The sequence below is a fragment of the Ranitomeya imitator genome, chromosome 4, assembly GCF_032444005.1.
Source record: "Ranitomeya imitator isolate aRanImi1 chromosome 4, aRanImi1.pri, whole genome shotgun sequence".
NCBI lineage: Eukaryota > Metazoa > Chordata > Amphibia > Anura > Dendrobatidae > Ranitomeya > Ranitomeya imitator.
This window is the reverse complement of record NC_091285.1, coordinates 579,885,066-579,906,449: the sequence shown is the minus strand read 5'-3', so window position 1 is coordinate 579,906,449 and position 21,384 is coordinate 579,885,066. Positions and strand designations below refer to the sequence as shown.

The window sequence follows — 21,384 nt, the reverse complement described above, 5'->3', positions numbered from 1 at the left end:
CCCGCAATTCTATGCATTTGGGAAAAGATGCACAAAAAACGCACAAAAACGCGAAAAAAACGCATGCGGATTTCTGGCAGAAATGTCCGGTTTTTGTCAGGAAAATTTCTGCAAGAAATCCTGACGTGTGCACATAGCCTTAAAGAGGTTAATTGGCCATGACAGATTGACTGACTGTGAGTAGCTGAAGAGTTAGGAGAGTTGGCTGCTCACCATATCTCCACCCCTGGGTGTGGTTGACTTTGTAAATTGAGAGCTGTTAGCCTCACACATGGCTGTGTGTATGGAGGTGTGCAGATCTCCTGGATTGAGTGCCTTTGCTACAGGACTATGAAGCTGGACTCTAAGCCAGGTGGCCTAACCACCATTATTGTATGGACTTGTTGGTTTATGTTTTATTTTATCTGGGACAAGGGCTGTATTTCAGTTTCCTGTGATGTGGTTTATGAGGAATGAAGTGATCCAGCCAGACTTTAAATAAAAACGGTTCCTGTGATACCTCAGATTAAGTTTACTGTATATGAAAGTACAGTATATTCTGGTATATACAGAAGTCTATTTTCCCTGCATGAATCATCACTGCAAAAGTCCCTGGCAGGGGGAAGGAGCAGAGCAGCTGGGACAGGAGTTGAAGAGTCAAATGACTTGTTGACAAACAGTATGCTTCTACACAGAGCAGAGAAAAGAGAAGAATTAAGTAAGTAGAAAAGCAAAATGAGCAATTGTAAGTACACAGTACTATATAATATGATGAATGCAATATATTAAGAGGAAAAAAACTATGTAAGGAATGCTTCTTTAAGGTGGACAAACCTACATGATTTAAGCTCCACTTTATGTGATGCATTATTTAGAATAGTTTTACACATGGTCATATATGGTTGTTTGGATACCTAAAGGGGTTGTCCTGTGAAAACAAGTTATCACCTAGCCAAAGGATAAGCCTCTGCCAAACCTCTCTCGCGGTCCGTCAGTGTAAGTGGTCTGGTGTATGGCGGAGTTTTGGGAGAGAGCTGTCAGCTAAATGACCATTCTTCTGACAGTTATTTAATGTGAATAACCAGCTTAAGTGTAGGGAAGTTGAAAAATAATTTTAAAAAATTCAATACTCATCTGTTTAAACTTCTGCAGCTCCAGAAACATCACTCCGGTGGTCTCCTTTTACATCCCGGCAGTGATAACATGTTGTCCATGCATGTGACCGCCACAACCAATCACTGGCCTTAGTGGCTAGAACAGCATAGGATTACTGAGGTCAGTGATTGGCTGAACTGACCAGTGTGTGTCCTGCATGTCATCACTGCAGGACCAATAAATGAAGACCATAGGGGTCTACCGGAGCAGTGGCATGGACGCTGGAAGGGTTTGAACGAATGACTACTGCTATTTTTTTTTTTACCAATTTCCCTAAACTCACTTATGTTTTTAGACAACCATCATAACTCTGGTTCCCGATTTTTTTATACTAGTGGTTTGATTAGTGTAATTTTTTAGTCCCCTCTCCCATATTGCCTACATTATTCTGACCATGCGATCACACAATGTGAAAGTCGTGAAGGAGTGCCTGTATATCACAACCTTGCAGATCATTCGGTACATTTGATCCCATCGAATATAATGAAATGCCAGCGTGAACCTTGACAAGAGCACTTGGAAAACTCTGCCGCAATCAATCTCCGAGTGCAAGCTAATCATGTTTATAATATTTGCAGAATTATTATCACCCATGGCTGGAGTCATTAACGTGCAGAGGGGGGACTATAGGAGGTGCATTTCAGAAGCTGTTCACTTGCAGTGGGGGAGCAGAAACTCGAGGAGCGTTTGATAGAATAATCCATGTCTCTGTTTAACAAGCGTGAAGCAGGATGGGGCGGCGGTGATGGAACGCCATTGTTTAAGGGTTGGCATTGCTCTTGCTGGGTCTTCACAGCCCATACACTGGCATAATGAAGAGTCTTGTAAATTATTAATGCTGTGCTTATTTAGCCTCATCTATCTTGCAAATAATGAGTGATTGGTTTTATACATAATTACAGGAGCAGCAGCACTGAGAAAATGTATTCTTTTATTGAAGGGGGTTCATAAATAGGGAAAAGTGGGTGTTAATGTAGTGAGGGCTAGAAAGGTAAGAGCGTGGTGAGTCACACTACACTGCGTCTTACTGAAAGGGGAGAAGAGGAGATAAACTTCATTAAATGAGAAAACAGCAGGAACGGGACGGAAAAGATGTGAATAGAACGTCAGTAATTGTGTGGATATGGCAGGAATGAATCTCAGCTGCCCACACATCCAACCAGTCTGCGAGTTCATGATCAAAACCATAAATTCTCTTACTTATGACACTGCTAACACAAAGCACGATCCTAACAAGGCCGAATATAGCAGCAGAGCCTGCATGAACATCCCTAGTAGCTGTATTTTCGTCAGATTTTTTTTTAGCACTTCGATGGACCATCATGTGGAAATTATTTTCCAGACTACTGTATCTTGATCATCGGATTGTTCATATGAAAGAGACAAGAGTATAGAAAATTGACTGCGTTTCATCCAGAAAACTCATGCAATTTTTCATCCATATGTCCATTTTTTATGTCCGGGTGTGATCTGTTTTCATTCAAAAATGTACATGATCAGTTTCTTAAGTTAATAATGGCAATGTATCTGTAAAAATGAGATGGCACACGGGTGTTATGGTGTTCTGTATGGAATCAATTTTTTTTTTGCACCTATAGACTTGATTGAGTCTCACCCGAGACATGGAAGAGAATAGCACATGATGTGATTCTTTTCACAGACACCCGATCCATGTGAAAAAACGTTGATATGAACATCTCTATGGAATTAGATTGGTCAGTGTGAAGTCCAATCTTTACACAGACAGCACATAGCCGTATAACATTCTCGTCAGAACGAGCCCTCATACTTATCTGTATCAAGTGGGCAGAATCCCACCAAGCAGGGGTATGTACTCACTTTTGACCTGTGTGTTCTGTACAATATCAGTTTCCTGGATTGTCTTTATCTGACCTAGTGGCCACCTCTACTGTTCAGCCTGGGACTTGGGTGCTCATCGTTCTACACTTTAGACTCCTATTGATATTGTAGACCACGTCTTGTCCTCTCATGCACTGCGTGATCCATTTTTATTCTTGTCAGTGTAATATAATATAGTACATGTAATTTTTTTATATATATATTCTGACTGCTGGTTTGGTTGTTTGGCCGATTGGCTTTGTGTGTTGGTTGTGTTTGTAGTGATGGATATACCAAATGACATTGTCCACAACCTACACTGTCCAGTTGGTGGCACAGTGCTGTATATTTGGGGTAATATTCTGCGTTGGTGGTCTTTAATTATTTACTTATCTGTATCTATGCCCACCATGACAGAAATGAGCACTCTACTGACAACATACCAGTGACTGTACATAAGAACATTTGATTTCTAAAGTTGTATTCTTATCTTGAACATTTATGCTATATCCACAGGATATGCAATAAATGGCAGATAAAGGTGGCACCAACAAAACCCAAATCTACCTTCAGCACAAAGTCCCATCTGGTGCGGCTGTCAATGAACTGGTGGTCAGATTCCCATACAAATGAATGGAGAGAGGCACGCAGACTAGTAAGGGAATTTTGACCTTCTATCCACTGAGAGTACCGCGCATGAGGGACCCGTTCTCGACATAGTTGGGGGTCTTATTGTTGGGATCCACTCTTACCATACCATGATGGCATATCTTGTAGATATGACCACAAACATCAGATCATGGGAAAGTGCTTGATCAAATCACCAGAGTGAGCTCTGCTCATATACAGAATCAGCAATTAATTCTGAAAGATTTCAGCAAAGTTCATTCACATTTAGAGTATGTTTTCATATTAAAGAATTGCACGATTTTCGGCACAGTTCCCCCATGACCATGATATCATGATATAAAAAGGTTCCTCTGCTTCTTTGACCTCTACCAATTACCTACACCTCTATCTCTGGCGACTCACACAGATTTCCTAGTCATGAAATCTTTTATGAACAGACATGATCAAATGGATTACCTCTAACCGCGTGTCAGGAAGTAGTACAGGAAGGGATAGGACAATCGTAGACCATTACAGCTCCGTCATTATTAATGGACCCTACTAATGTGATACTGGGACAGACTGGGTGTAACCATACTGTATTCTGGTAGTACAAGTCGCTCTGACGTATGCTTCGCCCTGTAAGTAGACTATTTTGTTTATAATTCTGAGAAGGTAAAGGAAGCGAGACGATCTTCGGATTTACCTGTGCTGGTTGAGCGTTGTGTCTGGGGCGTCCCGCTTTCTTTGGCACCAGTGGCACAGTCAGGCGGCTGTTCCTACAGTCCAGTGTCCCATTGGTAAGATAGAGCAAAAGTTGGGTCATTGCTAGTTGATCACTATAACACAAGTCTAGGTCTGTTGCCCAAATCTAAAGAAAGAAAATGAACAAAGTCTAACACACAGCTCATGTCCATGTCCTGATCAATTAGCAGAATCAAGTTCTATCTATCGACTGCCATTAATCCAAGCTGGACATAACTGGGCTATTTGGTCGGCACACCCTGTAATCTAATGCCGAAGACGCCTGCAGAACATAAAATCAGTGGTCTACAAACTTCATGGTTTACACTTCTAGATCAGGGATGTTGCTAGAGGGGTGCCATTTAATTAGGAGCTCCCAAGCACACTGAAAGGAGTGGTCTTAAAGGAGTTGCCTTCCTTCAGCAATGTGCCATCTGTATTGACCCCTTTAATGCACAACTTCTGTAACATGAACACATGAAGCACGCATGTGCACAGTTCAGGGGAAATTGCTGTCTTGCATTTGCATTCTTGGTAGAAGTGTGTAATGACTTTTGCAAGGTCGTAGTGAGCAAAGGCAATAGTCACAATTAAGAGGTGGGTCACTTCGCTTACTTGACATTCTGCACACGGACAGCTGTCCTGCTCCGTGCTCAATGCTGGGTCAGATTTAGGGTCTCCCCCCTATGTGCTGCCTGCCAGCGAGAAACGACTCTGGTGGCACTGCGCTGAGTCAGTGGTGTAAGCGGCGGATGGTAAATGGCATCATTATAACATTATTAAGAGGTCAGCCAGTCTCAGCCTCTTGCTAAACTCCTGCTAATTTTTAAATCATATTCACCAGCAAATGCCCTCTAAATGAATCACTGCCGGGATTCTCCTTAATAACCAACTGGCAGGAATCTGCTGGGCTATTAAAGATCCAATCCGTCATCGTAAGGATCTGCTCCAGGGGGCGAGGGGAGCGCTAATCGGCAGCTGGTAACGAGCTGCCCACAAGGGGGCTGTCCACTTCTGTTATTTAGAGATGGACAAACATGACCACAACAATTCACATTGTTTTTGCTGCCAGGAACAACGCTCTGTCATATTGCCACTTTTACTAAGCGGTGTGACTAGGTGATGGCTGTCAAAAAGGGCAGTGATTAAAGTCAATGCATTGTATACAGCTGACAACTCTCTGGCAGTGTCTGTGTGGCAGAGGCTTCTAATTCATTCATTAAATGTGTATTTGCATTTTTTTTTATAATTTTATTATATAAGCTTTTAACTAGGATTTGTGGAGGCATTACACTCGGAGCCTTCTATCTAGTACCTGGTTTGGAATACAAAGGATATGCAAACATATTAGTAAAGGTTAATTGGTATTGTGGTAATATTAAAAAGGCAAGAAATTTAAAGGGAATCTGTCAGCAAGTTTTTGCTATGTTATCTGAGAGCAGCATAATGTAGGGGCTGAGACCTTGATTCCAGTGGTGTATCACTTTTAGGTTGTGTGTTGCTGTTTCGATAAAATCAGTGTTTTATCAGCAGGAGATTATCACTACAGGACTAGGTGTCTTGTGCCTCCTGGTCTTCTGCTCAGTGTAACCCCACCCCATCACTGATTGGCAGCTTTCTGTGTACACTGAATTGGCAGAAACCAACCAATCAGTGGTGTGGGCAGGGTTATACGGGGCTCAGCATTCTGAGCACTGCTAGATCTGTTGCAAAGAAAACACTGATTATAACAAAATGACAGCAAGGGGACCAGAAAGTGACACATCGCTGGAATCAGAGTCTCAGCCCCTACATTATGCTGCTTTCAGATTACATAGCAAAAATCTGGTGACAGATTCTCTTTAAAGAAGTATTCTAGTTACAGCAAAAGTTATTCATTGTATAATATCTAATATATAATTGCCTAGAATACTACTTCCTGCAATTTGTGCCAACTTCCGTGGCTTTGTCCGGAGCTAATGTCCGGAGCTAATGTCCGGAGCTAATGTCCGGAGATAAGTGACGTCAACAGTGTCCAGTGTCTGATTGGTTGCCGCCTGCTGTGAGCGACCAATCAGAAATGTGCCGTACTGTGACACACTCCGCCCGCCATTTTGGTGTGATTTTTGAATTTTTACCTCACAGCAAGTTTCTACTGCGTGGAGGCGGGCCCAGTGACGTTGCTCTTCAAGCTCCTGCCGAATTTCGTCAAAAAAATGATAATACCATTTACCAAAACTATATATATTTAGTTGTGAAGTGGTTCAGTGACATTTTCACACCAATTTTGAACTTTTGTTTGGTGTTTTCTCCATATACTGCCTATTATTTTTGTTCTTTCTTACTATTATTTATTAATTGTACTAGATGGCAGCCCGATTCTAAAGAATTGGGAGTCTAGAATCCATATATACTTTATTTATTCAAATGTAAGAATAATACAATTAATAAATAATAGTAAGAAAGAACAAAAATAATAGGCAGTATATGGAGAAAACACCAAACAAAAGTTCAAAATTGGTGTGAAAATGTCACTGAACCACTTCACAACTAAATATATATAGTTTTGGTAAATGGTATTATCATTTTTTTGACGAAATTCGGCAGGAGCTTGAAGAGCAACGTCACTGGGCCCGCCTCCACGCAGTAGAAACTTGCTGTGAGGTAAAAATTCAAAAATCACACCAAAATGGCGGGCGGAGTGTGTCACAGTACGGCACGTTTCTGATTGGTCGCTCGCAGCAGGCGGCAACCAATCAGACACTGGACACTGTTGACGTCACTTATCTCCGGACATTAGCTCCGGACATTAGCTCCGGACATTATCTCCGGACATTAGCTCCGGACATTAGCTCCGGACATTAGCTCCGGACAAAGCCACGGAAGTTGGCACAAATTGCAGGAAGTAGTATTCTAGGCAATTATATATTAGATTATTCTTACATTTGAATAAATAAAGTATATATGGATTCTAGACTCCCGATTCTTTAGAATCGGGCTGCCATCTAGTAATATATAAAGCTATATACTTTTCTAACATATTTTCTTTATCATTTCCTCAAAGTTTTCAAGATTTCTGATTGCTGTAGCATCTTCTGGATAAAAATGAGTGGTATGTGGTCATCACAAGGGAGCAAGGATTGCTGCAGTTATCAGTTACACTTTTATCGGGTTTTTGCTATGCGGTTGGGAACGGAGCTGCAAAACTCGCACGTTGTTTACCATGATCTGTTGCGTTTTTGCTATGAGTTTTTCCGCCACAGGATTTAATCTTTTCATCATCTGTACTTGCCATACAGTTGAAAAATAAGATTTCAAAACTTTGCCAAATTGCAGATGGTCTCCACCACATTGTTCTTGGAACAATCTACTACATGTATGCCTTACAACGAGCCGTTCAATTGTGTGAGCAGGAGATGGCAAGAGATAAAGATGGACAGACAGCAGAGCTCCTGAAAATCATGAGGAACTTCTGCAGAATGTATATTGGAAAATGTATGAAATCTAACGAAAAGGAAATCTGTGATGAGACAAGTGAGGTTTGAGAAGAAAGAAACATCTATGGATGTGTTAGGCTATTTTCACACTTCAGGTTTTCGCTGTCAGGCTCAATCCGGCCAAATTTCAAAAAAACGGATCTGGTGAATGTTGCCGCCGGATCAATTTTTTCCCATAGACTTGTATTAGTGCCGGATTGCGCCGGATGACCTTGCGTTTTGTCCGGTTATCGCTGGATCCGGCAAATCTGCCGTTTCTGGAAAAACCGTCCATAGCAACGTTTTTTGTCTCTTTCTCTCTGTTTGCTAGAAAAGAAGCCTATGGGAGCCGGAACGTGCCGGATCCGGAAAATGATGGACTCCGGCGCCGGATTATGGTTTTTTAAACTGAGCATGCGCCAATTTTTTTTTTATCCAATTATCTAGATATACTAGCCGGATCCGAGGAAAAAACGGATCGGTCGCATCAGTTTTTCACAATCTGCGCCGGATCCGTTTTTTCCAACATTCGCCAGATTGTGCCTGATGCAAAAAACCTGATGTGTGAAAGTAGCCTTAGTCTCTCTCTCAAAATTTCTCCATTCAAATTGAGGACGACGCATCCGTCATTACACTGGATATGTCACACACGTTTTTTGCTATTTTCGTGACGTCCGTCGATACGTCATTTTGCTGCACAACGACGTACAGCAGAAAACGCAAGTGTGAAAGAGGCCTTAGATGTGAAGCAAGGCCTCATGGGTGTCTATGAAAACTCAGATCAGGCCTCTAAAGGTGCGTATGCATAATATATATAACATATACGGTATGTTAGCATCTTACCACTTGCTCAAGACTCTGAGGGTCTATGAATGTTACCAGTTCTAAGGACAAATATCCAAGTACCCCACGGGTCTTGCAGGCCTCTCCGATGCCATCACACATTGACGTCAGTATGTCGGGGGGCACAGAGCACTGAGGAACAGAGCTGCCTACACAATGCAATGGGCTGAAGCTGTGAATCTGGTCCCCACAGGACAACATATGGATTTCTCCATCTGGGCTGATCAGCAGGTCTATAGTCAGGCAGGTAATACTGTCTGCCGGTGGAAAAGCCTCAATAACACCTCCTGGAATAAACAGAAGAAAAAGACACTAAACAGAAAACATACAAGCAAATGTAATTCATCTGTATTTTTTAGGTTATTATGTTTAGGGTTACTAAAGGGACACGTTTTTACATTTCAGATGTCTTTTTAACCCCTTAGTGAAAATTAAAATAACTGTTCCACAAGTGTGGGTTTAGGAGCTGAGCTCTCTCCAGAGGCGTAGACTGTGTAACGTATTCGGCACCTGATAACAGCAGCGATCAGAGCTGGGCTCTGATCTCTGCTGCTAACCATTTATGACACATTCAATCTCTGACAGCTGCATTTTAATGAATCGTTCACCAATTACCCAAAGACGGAGCTTGATAGAAGACCGCCATTTACACATATACTGCAACACAGTGATGCTGCGGTACACAGAACAAGCGATCAAAGGATTGCAGTTTGAAGTTCCCCTAAAAGGACTAGAAATAATGTAAAATATAAAAAAAAAATTGTTAAAAGAAATGTATACATTTTTTTTTTACAAATTACGCCTCTTCCCTTATTAAAAATAAATAAAAAGCAACCATATCTGGTACTGCTACATCCACAAAAATCCAGTCTATCAAAATATAAAATTAATTAACTCACGCAGTAAACGATTTACACAGAAAATAATATAAATGCAAAAATTGCAGTTTTTTTGGTCACCACACATCCCTAAGAAATGCCATAAATGCAATCAAAACGTTGTACGTACCCCAAAATGTTATCGATAAAAATGTCAGCGTATTATGCAAAAAAACAATTTGTCACACAGCTCCATCGACTAAAAAGTAAAAACATTACGGGTCTCAGAAAATGGCGACCCAAATCAAACGTACCCCCTTACTGCCATCGGACGGAATAGTACGTCCGATGGCAGTATCCCCCACTTTGATGTGGGCTCCGGTGGTGAGCCCGCATCAAAGCCGGGACATGTCAGCTGTTTTGAACAGCTGACATGTGCCCATAATAGGACCGGGTGGAATCGCGATCCACCCGTGCCTATTAACTAGTTAAATGCCGCTGTCAAACTCTGACAGCGATATTTAACAAGCGCTTCCGGCCATCCGGCCAGAAATGTGCGCATCGTTGACCCCCGTCACATGATCAGGGGTCATCGGTGCATCGGCATGACAACCAGAGGTCTCCTTGAGACCTCTATGGTTGTCTATGCCGGATTGCTATGAGCGCCACCCTGTGGTCGGCGCTCATAGCAAGTAATAATAATAATCTTTATTTACATAGCGCCAACATATTCCGCAGCGCTTTACAGTTTAACAGTTTCAAACACAACAGTCATAAGTAACAATATTAACAATACAATATTTAAAGCAAAATAAGACGACCCTGCTTGTGAGAGATTACAATCTACAATGAGATGGGGGAGATACAAAGCACAGGTGTGTATTTACAATGATGGTCCAGCCATCTTCAGGGGGTGGGGGATAGATGGAGATAGTGAATGGGCTACACACACACACACAAACATAAAATGACTTTGATTAGTGAACGTGATAGGCCGTTCTGAACACATGTGTTTTGAGGGAGCGCCTAAAACTATGCAAATTGTGGATGGTCCTAATATCTTGGGGTAGAGCATTCCAGAGGATTGGTGCAGCACAGGAGAAGTCTTGGAGTCGGGAGTGGGAGGTATGGATTAGTGCAGAGGTTAGTCGAAAGTCATTTGCAGAGCGCAACGGTCGGTTAGGCCGATAGACAGAAATGAGGGAGGAGATGTAAGGGGGTGCCGCACTGTGGAGAGCTTTGAGGGTGAGAACAAGTACTTTGAACTGTATCCTGTAATGAATGGGCAGCCAGTGTAATGACTGGCAAAGAGCGGACGAGTCCGAGTAACGATTAGCCAGATGGACGACCCTGGCTGCTGCATTAAGGATGGACTGGAGAGGGGAAAGTCGAGTAAGGGGGAGGCCAATTAATAGAGCATTACAGTAGTCCAGGCGGGAGTGGATCAGGGCGACAGTGAGGGTTTTTGTTGTTTCCATGGTGAGAAAAGGGCGGATTCTAGAGATGTTCTTTAGGTGTAAGCGGTACGAGCGGGCAAGAGATTGTATACGGGATGTGAAGGAGAGATTGATTTCAAACATAACACCCAGACAGCGCGCCTGCTGCCGGGGTGTAATTATGATGCCACCCACAGAGAGGGAAACATCAGGTTTAGGGAGGTTAGATGGCGGGAGCAGAAGAAGTTCAGTTTTGGAGAGGTTGAGTTTCAGATAGAGAGCAGACATGATGTTGGAGACTGCAGACAGACAGTCAGTGGTGTTCTGTAGTACAGCGGGGGTAAGGTCAGGGGATGACGTGTATAGTTGTGTGTCATCGGCATAAAGATGGTGCGGAAAGCCAAATCTGCTGATGGTCTGTCCAATTGGGGCCGTGTAGCGGGAGAAGAGAAGAGGGCCAAGGACTGAGCCCTGAGGTACCCCAACAGCAAGAGGAAGAGGAGATGAAGTGGAGCCAGAGAACAAAACACTGAAGGAGCGGTCAGAAAGATAGGAAGAGAACCAGCAGAGAGCAGTGTCCTTAATGCCTAGTGACTGGAGCCTAGAGAGTAGGAGAGGGTGGTCAACAGCAGGGCTGGACTGGCCATCGGCACTTCTGGCAAATGCCAGAAGGGCTGGTGCCAGTAGTGGGCCGCTCGATCCCTGCATGCTCTGCCACTGGGCCGACTCCCCCCTCCCCCCCCCCCCCCCGCCAGCGCTGGCTCACCCCCCACCAGCGCCGCCGCATTCAACTACTAGCTGAATGCAATGATGGAGGAGAGAGCGTCTGCTGACGCTCCATCTCCAATCACTTACCGCTCTGCCTCTGACACTGCGGGTGCGCGATGACGTCATATCATCGCGTACCTGCTGTGTGACCGGGCAGACTGCAGCCGCTGAGACCGGAGCCAGGAGCAGCACGGGGCACGAGGAGAGGTGAGGATTGTATGTTTTTTTTTTTAATATATAAATGAGTGATAACTGGATTGTTGGGCTATTGGGGGGGGGGCTACATTACATTCTATGGGGGGCTGCATTACATTCTATGGGGGGGCTGTATTAAATTCTATTGTGGGTTGTATTATATTCTATGGGGGACTATATTACATTCAATGGGGGACTGTATTACATTCTATGGGGGGGCTGTATTACATTCTATGGGGGGCTGTATTACATTCTGTGGTGGGGCTGTATTACATTCTATGGGGGGCTGTATTACATTCTATGGGGGTTGTATTACATTCTATGAGGGAGGATTGCATCATACTCTTTTATGGGGCTACATTATATTCTATGGGGAGGTAGGCTGTATTATATTCTATATGAAATGTATTCTATGTATTAAATTTATTATATTCTATGAGGGGTGATTGCATCATACTCTATGAGGGGCTACATTATATTCTATGGGAAGCTGCATTATACTATATTAGGAGGGCTGCATTGTATTCTATGGAGGGGCTACATTATATTCTATGGGGGGCTGCATTATGCTCTGAGGGGGCTACCATATATTATATATGCAGGGGCTGCATTATACTATATGAGGGGGCTGCATTATATTCTCTGGGGGTTACATTATACTCGGAGCTACAATATATTCTGTGGGGTGGCTGCATTATACTCTGGGGTGGCATAATTATACTATATGTGGGTTGCATTATACTGTATCGAGGACTATGGGGAATACATTATACTATATGAAGAACTATGGGGTGCATTATACTATGGGAACTGAATTGTACTACATGGATGACTATGGCGGTGCATTATACTACATGGAGCACTATGAGGAGTGTATTATACTATTTGGAGGACTGAGGAATGTATTATACTATATGGAGGACTGAGAAGTGTATTATACTATATGGAGGACTGAGGTGCACATTATAATATATGGAGGACTATGGGTGTATTATACTAAACAAGCAAAATGCTGCCTATTCATCGAGTGATTGGATTGTTTATGTGGGAACAGAAATCCGTGTTCTCAGCAGCACATCGCCGGTGTAAACTGTAGGTGTGCTGCTGATAACATGATACTGTATGGGGACAGATTGATCTAATTGTGATTGGTCTGTTCCCTTCAGTCTTTCTCAGTTGGTTTAAAGAGGCCGGGAAACAAGCGAATGACTTCAATATTGTCGATCACACTCATTTAGTGGCCTGAGATCAGCGCATGTAAATACAACAGAAATGCTTCGCAGGGAGATGAGGCAAGGATGATGACAGTTGTAGTTAGCACCCGGCGCCTGGGAATAGCGCTAACTCTACTGCTTTTCCTAGCCGCCAGAGCATTTAATTCTGGTATGTGTAATGATTTTTAGGGTTGATGTCAGCTGCGTAATGTCAGCTGCTATCAATCCCTGGTGTAAGTAATGGAGAGGTGTCTATCAGACATCCCCACTACTAGCCCAGACCTGGCGAGACCCAGAGACTCTGAAGAGCGGTGACGGTAGTAACAATACCGCTCTTCACAGTCGCCGAGCTCAGCGCAAGACCCGGAATATCTGAAGAGCGGTGACGTTACTGATGTCACCGCTCTTCAGAGTCACCAGGACTCGTGCTGCGCAGCGGAACCAAAAGTGGCTGTAGGCAAAGTTTATGGAGCATCAGAATGAGGTTCCATAGCCTTTGGTCGTCTCATCCCTTCATTATCTATGAGATCCAGTTATGTAGGTAAAGTAGCGGCTTTTCTTGGTACTGCAACTAAAATCAATAAATAGGACTGAACTGTAATGCTGGATACAGCTGTAATTATGTTATATAGTCGTGTTACACTCCCCTCACTACTTGTAACCTACAAGTGTACAAAGATATTATACAGTCACCATGTGACAAGTGGGCCTGTGTAACTTCAAATGCCAGTGCTGAATTTTAGTTCCAGTCCGGCCCTGGTCAACAGTGTCGAAAGCTGCAGAGAGGTTGAGAAGAATGAGCAGAGAATGGTCACCGTTACACTTTGCTGTTAGAAGGTCGTTGGTCACCTTGATGAGTGCAATTTCTGTCGAATGTAGGCGGCGGAAACCGACTGTGAAGGGTCTAGGACGGAGTGTGTGGAGAGGTATCGGGTAAGGCGGGAGTAGATCAGGCGCTCCAAGAGTTTAGAGATAAAGGGGAGATTGGAGACTGGTCTGTAGTTATTTGTGCAGGATGGGTTGAGGGTGGATTTCTTTAGTAATGGAGTAATGATAGAGTGTTTGAAGGAGGAGGGGAAAATGCCAGAGGAGAGGGAGAGATTAAAGATTGTAGTTAGGTGAGTTGTGACGACTGGAGAGAGAGACTGGAGGAGATGTGAGGGAATGGGGTCGGTAGTGCATGTAGTCTGCAAGTCTGTAATTCTGCTACATAGAGGCGATTTGAGCATTGCCTCTATGTAGCAAAGCCAGTCAAGTTGTGGCAGCATCTAGCCTCCCATGGAGGCTATTGAAGAATGCCAAAAGTAAAAAAAAAATGTTTTTAAAAATATGAAAAAAAATTAAAAAATAAGTTCAACTCACCCCCCTTTTGCCCCATTCAATAAAAAAAAAAATCAAACCTATACATATTTGGCATCGCCGCATTCAGAATCGCCCGATTTATCAATAAAAATAAGGATTAACCTGATCGCTAAACGGCATAGCGAGAAAAAAAGTCAAAATGCTAGAACTAAATTATTTTGGTCACCACAACACCAAAATAGTATAATTAAAAACGTCAGCTCGACACGCAAAGAATAAGCCCTCACCCAACCCCAGATCATGAAAAATGTAGATGCTACAGGTATCGGAAAATTGCGCAATTTTTTTTTTTTTAGCAAAGTGTGGAATTTTTTTTCATCACTTAGATAAAAAAGAACCTAGACCCATGACATGAGTTGGGATGAGGGGTAAAAGAAGTTGGGAACTATAGACTTATGATGGGTGAGAACTAGTGGAGGCATTGGCGGCCTCAGGGTAGTTTAGATTGGGGATGAGCTGTCCTGTGGGGGGGGGGGGGGTGGTGGTTGCGGGTATGTTGGGGTTTCTTAAAATTAAGAAAATGTGTATGTAACATATTGAAATGTGGATGAGAATGTGATGTTTTTCGTTTATGGTTAATAAAAATCTATTTAAATTAAAAAAAAAAAGAACCTAGACATGTTTGGTGTATATGAACTTGTAATGACCTGGAGAATCATAATGGCAGGTCAGTTTTAGCATTTAGTGAACCTAGCAAAAAAGCCAAACAAAAAACAAGTGTGGGATGGCACTTCTTTCCAGTTTCACCGCATTTGGAATTTTTTTCCCCGTTTCATAGTACACGACATGGTAAAACCAATGGTGTCGTTCAAATATACAATTCGTCCCGAAAAAAAAAACAAGCCCTCACATGGGCATATTGACGAAAAAATGTATATGTTATGGCTCTGGGAAGGAGGCTTAACATTTAATATAGATAATATAAAATACATGGCAGACAAACAAATAAAGTGCTCATATATACCAGTGCACTTAATAAAATGGTACAATCTCACCCAGTTGTTATCTCCCGATTCTCCAAGGTTCCGTGTAGGACCTGGGTAGGTGAGACCAAGATGAAGAGAGGGGGGGGCCTGGCAGCAGGCTTTAACTAGGAGAGAGACCTTTTACCCTCATACTGAGGCATTTACGACACAGGGAGGTCGGACCTGCCACTGCAGGAGACCTCGATGCGCCTGGATAACTTCCCCTGATGAACCCCCTGAACAGGGGAGGAAGCGCGTTGGGAAGGGAAGACACATTACCCAGGGAGGCTATACTTATCACGGGCCCCACGAAGTAGGTCGATACTCGGGTACTGCCCTTGTCAGGGCAGGAGTTCTCTACAGAGGGCACGACAGGGAAGTCAGACCCCGAATACTCCCCCCCCTTCATCTTGGACTCACCTACCCAGGTCCTACACGGAACCTTGGAGAATCGGGAGATAACAACTGGGTGAGATTGTACCATTTTATTAAGCGCACTGGTATTTATGAGCACTTTATTTGTTTGTCTGCCATGTATTTTATATTATCTATATTAAATGTTAAGTTTTATCAAATTTAGGAATTGGCTAGGCTGGATAGTGTATATATTATAGTCAGATTAATCTAGAGCAGATTGCTCAGATTCGGTTTGCTGAGTAAACTCTGGGAAGGAGGGGAGCGAAAAAGGAAAACGCAAAACTGAAAAAAGCTCTGGGGGTTAAGGGAGTCTGTCAGCAGGATTTAATTCCCCAAAACAATGCCTAAGCACATGCAACTGTTTAAAAAACATGACTAGCAATACCTTTTACATGACTAGTTAGTTCCTCTGTTACTGAGAATTCAGTGTTTGGATTGATATGCAAATGAGGGTGAAGATCTGAAGCCTTTGTCACTCCAGCTCTATTTCCCGCCCAGCACAGTCTCCTCCTGCTTGACTGATGGCTCCTGAAGTCACACATCGTAGAAACGGTCCGTAAAGCAGGAGGCGGCAACACTGGGCAGGGAGTAGAGCTGGAGTGACAGAGCTTTCAGAACTTCAAATAATTCTTCCGTCCTATTTGCATATTAATTAAAATGTTGATGTCTCAGTAATGGAGGAACGGACTGGCCATATGAATGTATTGCTGAACTTTTCTTGAAAAGAGCTACATGCGCATATAAATAGTTTGGAGTGTGATATTCTGCTGACCGATTGCCTTTACGGGGTGAAAATGTCATTTAATTTACTACCACAAGTTCAACTGGTGTCAAGAGGACAAAGTCGAGCACTCACCTTGGCTCACTAGTACTTGTAGAAACGTGTCCCATGTTGGATAACGGCTCCTGTTTATTGGCTGTGCATAGTGCGCCAAGACCTGTGGAAGTTCCTGTGCAATTCTCCGCAGGGCCTTTTCCTAGAGTGAAATTGATATGAGAAGAGCAACATTACATTACATCAAGAGCAAGTAGAATATATACATCATGAGGGTAGGTTCCTCCGGGAAAAACGGTCCGATTATTCAGATCAGACTCTGATCAGAATGGCATCAGTTTTTCTTGTAATCTAAAAGCAAAAAAAAAAAAAAAATTTCTCCACCTTCTGTATTCTGTCAGTCCGTGAAAATTGGACCACACTGGGACGTCATGTGGTACGATGTTTTTCACGTACCCATAGACTTACATTGCAGATTTTGATCCGACTCTCTGATCAAATCAGACATGCGTCCGATATTTTCCTAGGACCACTCAGTTAAAGGAAAAAAATCGAACATTTGCACAGCCTCATGGAATCCCATGGGTACCAGGGCTATACGGATAGAACTCATCCAATATAATCGGTTGTGTGCCCGAACCCTAACTGTGACGATTAGGCCGGGGTAACACTTATGAGTACAATGCGAGACACTCACGCGAGTCTATCGCATCAATACCCGGCACTCGGGACTGGAGCATGCGGATGCATGTATTTCTATCCAGCTGAATGCTCCTGTCCGAGTGCGGGCGGCAGTGCCGGGTATTGATGCGACAGACTCGCGCAAGTTTCTCGCATTGCACTCGAAAGTGTGACCCCGGCCTTATGTAGACACTCGCAGTTCCTGTGCCATAAAACAAAAGTTCTGTAGTGGTCATCAGTATCACATCTGAAGGACAGCAGACCGTTGTATGTTCTACAAAAACTTACGTACGCATCTTCTCATAACTGAAATTATAGGAATCCAATAAAAACAACCCTATAAAGAATGCTTGAAGGGGTTATCACATTTTTTGTATTTTTTACATTGGCTCTTTCTACATAAAAATATCCAGCCACTGCTCACCGTAGCTGCCTCTATTCTTTGTTAATATGACTGCAGCGTTGACATTATGTTGACATTTAATGACCACTGCAGCCAATCACTGGGCGCAGGGGTGATGCCGATGTAAATGGCAGCGATTACCTAATGTCAAAGTGACGTCACTATTGCCGCCATATCAACAAAGACCAGAGACAGCAGCGGAAAGCTGCACCTGTGGCTGCAGAGGGTAAGTACAGCTGTATTTGTACAAAAAGACAATAGGAAAAAGGTATCTACTATATAATTGTCTAAGGGTCACTTCCGTCTGTCCTTCTGTCTGTCTGTCACGGATATTCATTGGTTGCGGCCTCTGTCTGTCATGGAATCCAAGTCGCTGATTGGTCGTGGCAAAACGCCCACGACCATTGCCACGACCAATCAGCGACGGGCGAAGTCTGGCGGCAACATGGCCACTCCATCTTCCCTGCAGTCAGTGCCTGTCGCCCGCATACTCCCCTCCGGTCACCGCTAACAGGGTTAATGCCGGTGGTAACGGACCGCGTTATTCCGCCGGTAACTCACTCCGTTACCGTCGCTATTAACCTTGTGTGACCAAGTTTTTACTATTGATGCTGTCTATGCAGCGTCAATAGTAAAAGGATCTAATGTTAAAAACAATAAAAAAAAAAAATCATTATATACTCACCTTCCGCCGCCTTTCCCGCTCCTCGCGACGCTCCGGTAACCGCTCCATGCAAGCGGCAGGTTCCGGTGGCAAGGATGGTATGCGACAAGGACCTGCCATGACATCACGGTCATGTGACCGCGACCTCATCACAGGTCCTGCGCGAGAAGGACCTGCCATGACGTCACAGTCATGTGACTGCGACGTCATCACGGGTCTTGCGCTACCAACCCTGGGAGCGGAAGCTGCCGAGTGCACCGCAAGGACTCCCTCTGAAGGTGAGTATATGTTTATTTTTTATTTTTTAACCTGTGACATACGTGGCTGGGCAATATACTACATGACTGGCCAATATACTACGTGACTGGGCAAGATACTACGTGACTGGCCAATATACTACGTGACTGGGTAATATACTAAGTGGCTCTGTGCTGTATACTACGTCGCTGGGCAATATACTATGTCACTGGGCAATATACTACGTAACTGGGCAATATACTACGTGACTGGGTAATATACTACGTGACTGGCCAATATACTACGTGACTGGCCAATATACTAAGTGGCTCTGTGCTGTATACTACGTCGCTGTGCAATATACTACGTGGCTCTGTGCTGTATACTACGTCACTGGGCAATATACTATGTCACTGGGCAATATACTACGTAACTGGGCAATATAGTACGTGGCTGGGCAATATAGTACGTGACTGGGCAATATACTACGTGACTGTGCAATATACTACGTGACTGGGCAATATACTACGTGGCTGGGCAATATACTACGTGGCTGGGCAATATACTACGTGGCTGGGCAATATACTAAGTGGCTGGGCAATATACTACGTGGGCTGTGCAATATACTACGTGGACATGCATGTTCTAGAATACCCGATGCGTTAGAATCGGGCCACCATATAGTTATTATATATAACACCTATATATATACACCTGTTATATATAACACCTATATATATACACCTATATATAGGTATATTATATTGTGAGCCCCTCTGGGGACAGGAAGTGATGTTAGCGTACCCTCGGTTGGATGTAACTAATATATAAATATTGGGTAATGAATAAATGATGATAGCATTCAGCAGATATTTGCCTCTTCTCACCCTTATTCTCTAGGCATTTATATATATAAATGTGTAAGATAAATAATTCTATATGTTATGACATTATTGCTTCTTTTCATTAGCTGCACATAAATCTATATTATTATTGTAATCTTAATTTAAAATCCATTTCCTAAGCCAATAAATACACAGATGGATTGTATGCACGGTAGACATTAATCTGGGGAGCAGTTTCAAAGGAAAAAATAAAAACAAAGAATCAATCCTGCATCAGATCGTATAGTGTGCATACAATAAATGCAATTCAGTTATGATGGTTTCCCTGTATGATACAATTCACTGTGACGTACTGATATCGTTTACATATTGTGCATGCTAAGGCTTATTTAGCTATCATTTTAGGTGCACTGAGTGTTTCCTTAATATTTTTGGGAGTACTATTCATTTTTCGTTTTTTAGTACAATGTATGCGGTATTTTCTTTTATGAGCAATATGTAAATCAGTGGTTAACACTGTTGCTTCTGGGGACCAGAGTTCCAGTCTAAGTCTTTTTTTTATTAAATTTGCAAAAATTTCTACATTTATGCTTTTTTCAGTCAAGATGGGGTGCAGAGTTTACATTAATGAGAAAAAAAATGAACTTTTTTAAATTTACCAAATGGCTGCAATGAAACAAAGAGTGAAAAATTTAAGGGGGTCTGAATACTTTCCGTACCCACTGTATATATATATACAGTGGGGCAAAAAAGTATTTAGTCAGTCAGCAATAGTGCAAGTTCCACCACTTAAAAAGATGAGAGGCGTCTGTAATTTACATCATAGGTACACCTCAACTATGGGAGACAAACTGAGAAAAAAAAATCCAGAAAATTACATTGTCTGTTTTTTTTATCATTTGTTTTGCATTTTATGGTGGAAAATAAGTATTTGGTCAGAAACAAACAATCAAGATTTCTGGCTCTCACAGACCTGTAACTTCTTCTTTAAGAGTCTCCTCTTTCCTCCACTCATTACCTGTAGTAATGGCACCTGTTTAAACTTGTTATCAGTATAAAAAGACACCTGTGCACACCCTCAAACAGTCTGACTCCAAACTCCACTATGGTGAAGACTAAAGAGCTGTCAAAGGACACCAGAAACAAAAAATTGTAGCCCTGCACCAGGCTGGGAAGACTGAATCTGCAATAACCAACCAGCTTGGAGTGAAGAAATCAACAGTGGGAGCAATAATTAGAAAATGGAAGACATACAAGACCACTGATAATCTCCCTCGATCTGGGGCTCCACGCAAAATCCCACCCCGTCGGGTCAGAATGATCACAAGAACGGTGAGCAAAAATTCCAGAACCACGTGGGGGGACCTAGTGAATGAACTGCAGAGAGCTGGGACCAATGTAACAAGGCCTACCATAAGTAACACACTACGCCACCATGGACTCAGATCCTGCAGTGCCAGACGTGTTCCACTGCTTAAGCCAGTACATGTCCGGGCCCGTCTGAAGTTTGCTAGAGAGCATTTGGATGATCCAGAGGAGTTTTGGGAGAATGTCCTATGGTCTGATGAAACCAAACTGGAACTGTTTGGTAGAAACACAACTTGTCGTGTTTGGAGGAAAAAGAATACTGAGTTGCATCCATCAAACACCATACCTACTGTAAAGCATGGTGGTGGAAACATCATGCTTTGGGGCTGTTTCTCTGCAAAGGGGCCAGGACGACTGATCCGGGTACATGAAAGAATGAATGGGGCCATGTATCGTGAGATTTTGAGTGCAAACCTCCTTCCATCAGCAAGGGCATTGAAGATGAAACGTGGCTGGGTCTTTCAACATGACAATGATCCAAAGCACACCGCCAGGGCAACGAAGGAGTGGCTTCGTAAGAAGCATTTCAAGGTCCTGGAGTGGCCTAGCCAGTCTCCAGATCTCAACCCTATAGAAAACCTTTGGAGGGAGTTGAAAGTCCGTGTTGCCAAG

The 21,384-nt window shown here is 43.0% G+C and overlaps 1 protein-coding gene across 3 annotated transcripts in view; it reads right to left on the bottom strand.

Annotated features, from left to right (window-relative positions):
• IQCH (IQ motif containing H) overlaps positions 1 to 21,384 on the bottom strand; it is a 158,294-nt gene that overhangs the window by 26,071 nt on the left and 110,839 nt on the right. For all 3 annotated transcript variants that reach the window (XR_011320824.1, XM_069766407.1, XM_069766408.1), the window contains 3 exons: positions 16,656 to 16,776; positions 8,625 to 8,911; positions 4,289 to 4,453 (listed from right to left, as the gene is read on the bottom strand). Coding sequence is in view for 2 of the 3 variants with exons in the window: in XM_069766407.1 (XP_069622508.1) it covers positions 4,289 to 4,453; positions 8,625 to 8,911; positions 16,656 to 16,776 (573 nt within the window). In the remaining variant the exon portion in view is untranslated. The remainder of the gene's footprint in view (positions 1 to 4,288; positions 4,454 to 8,624; positions 8,912 to 16,655; positions 16,777 to 21,384) is intronic.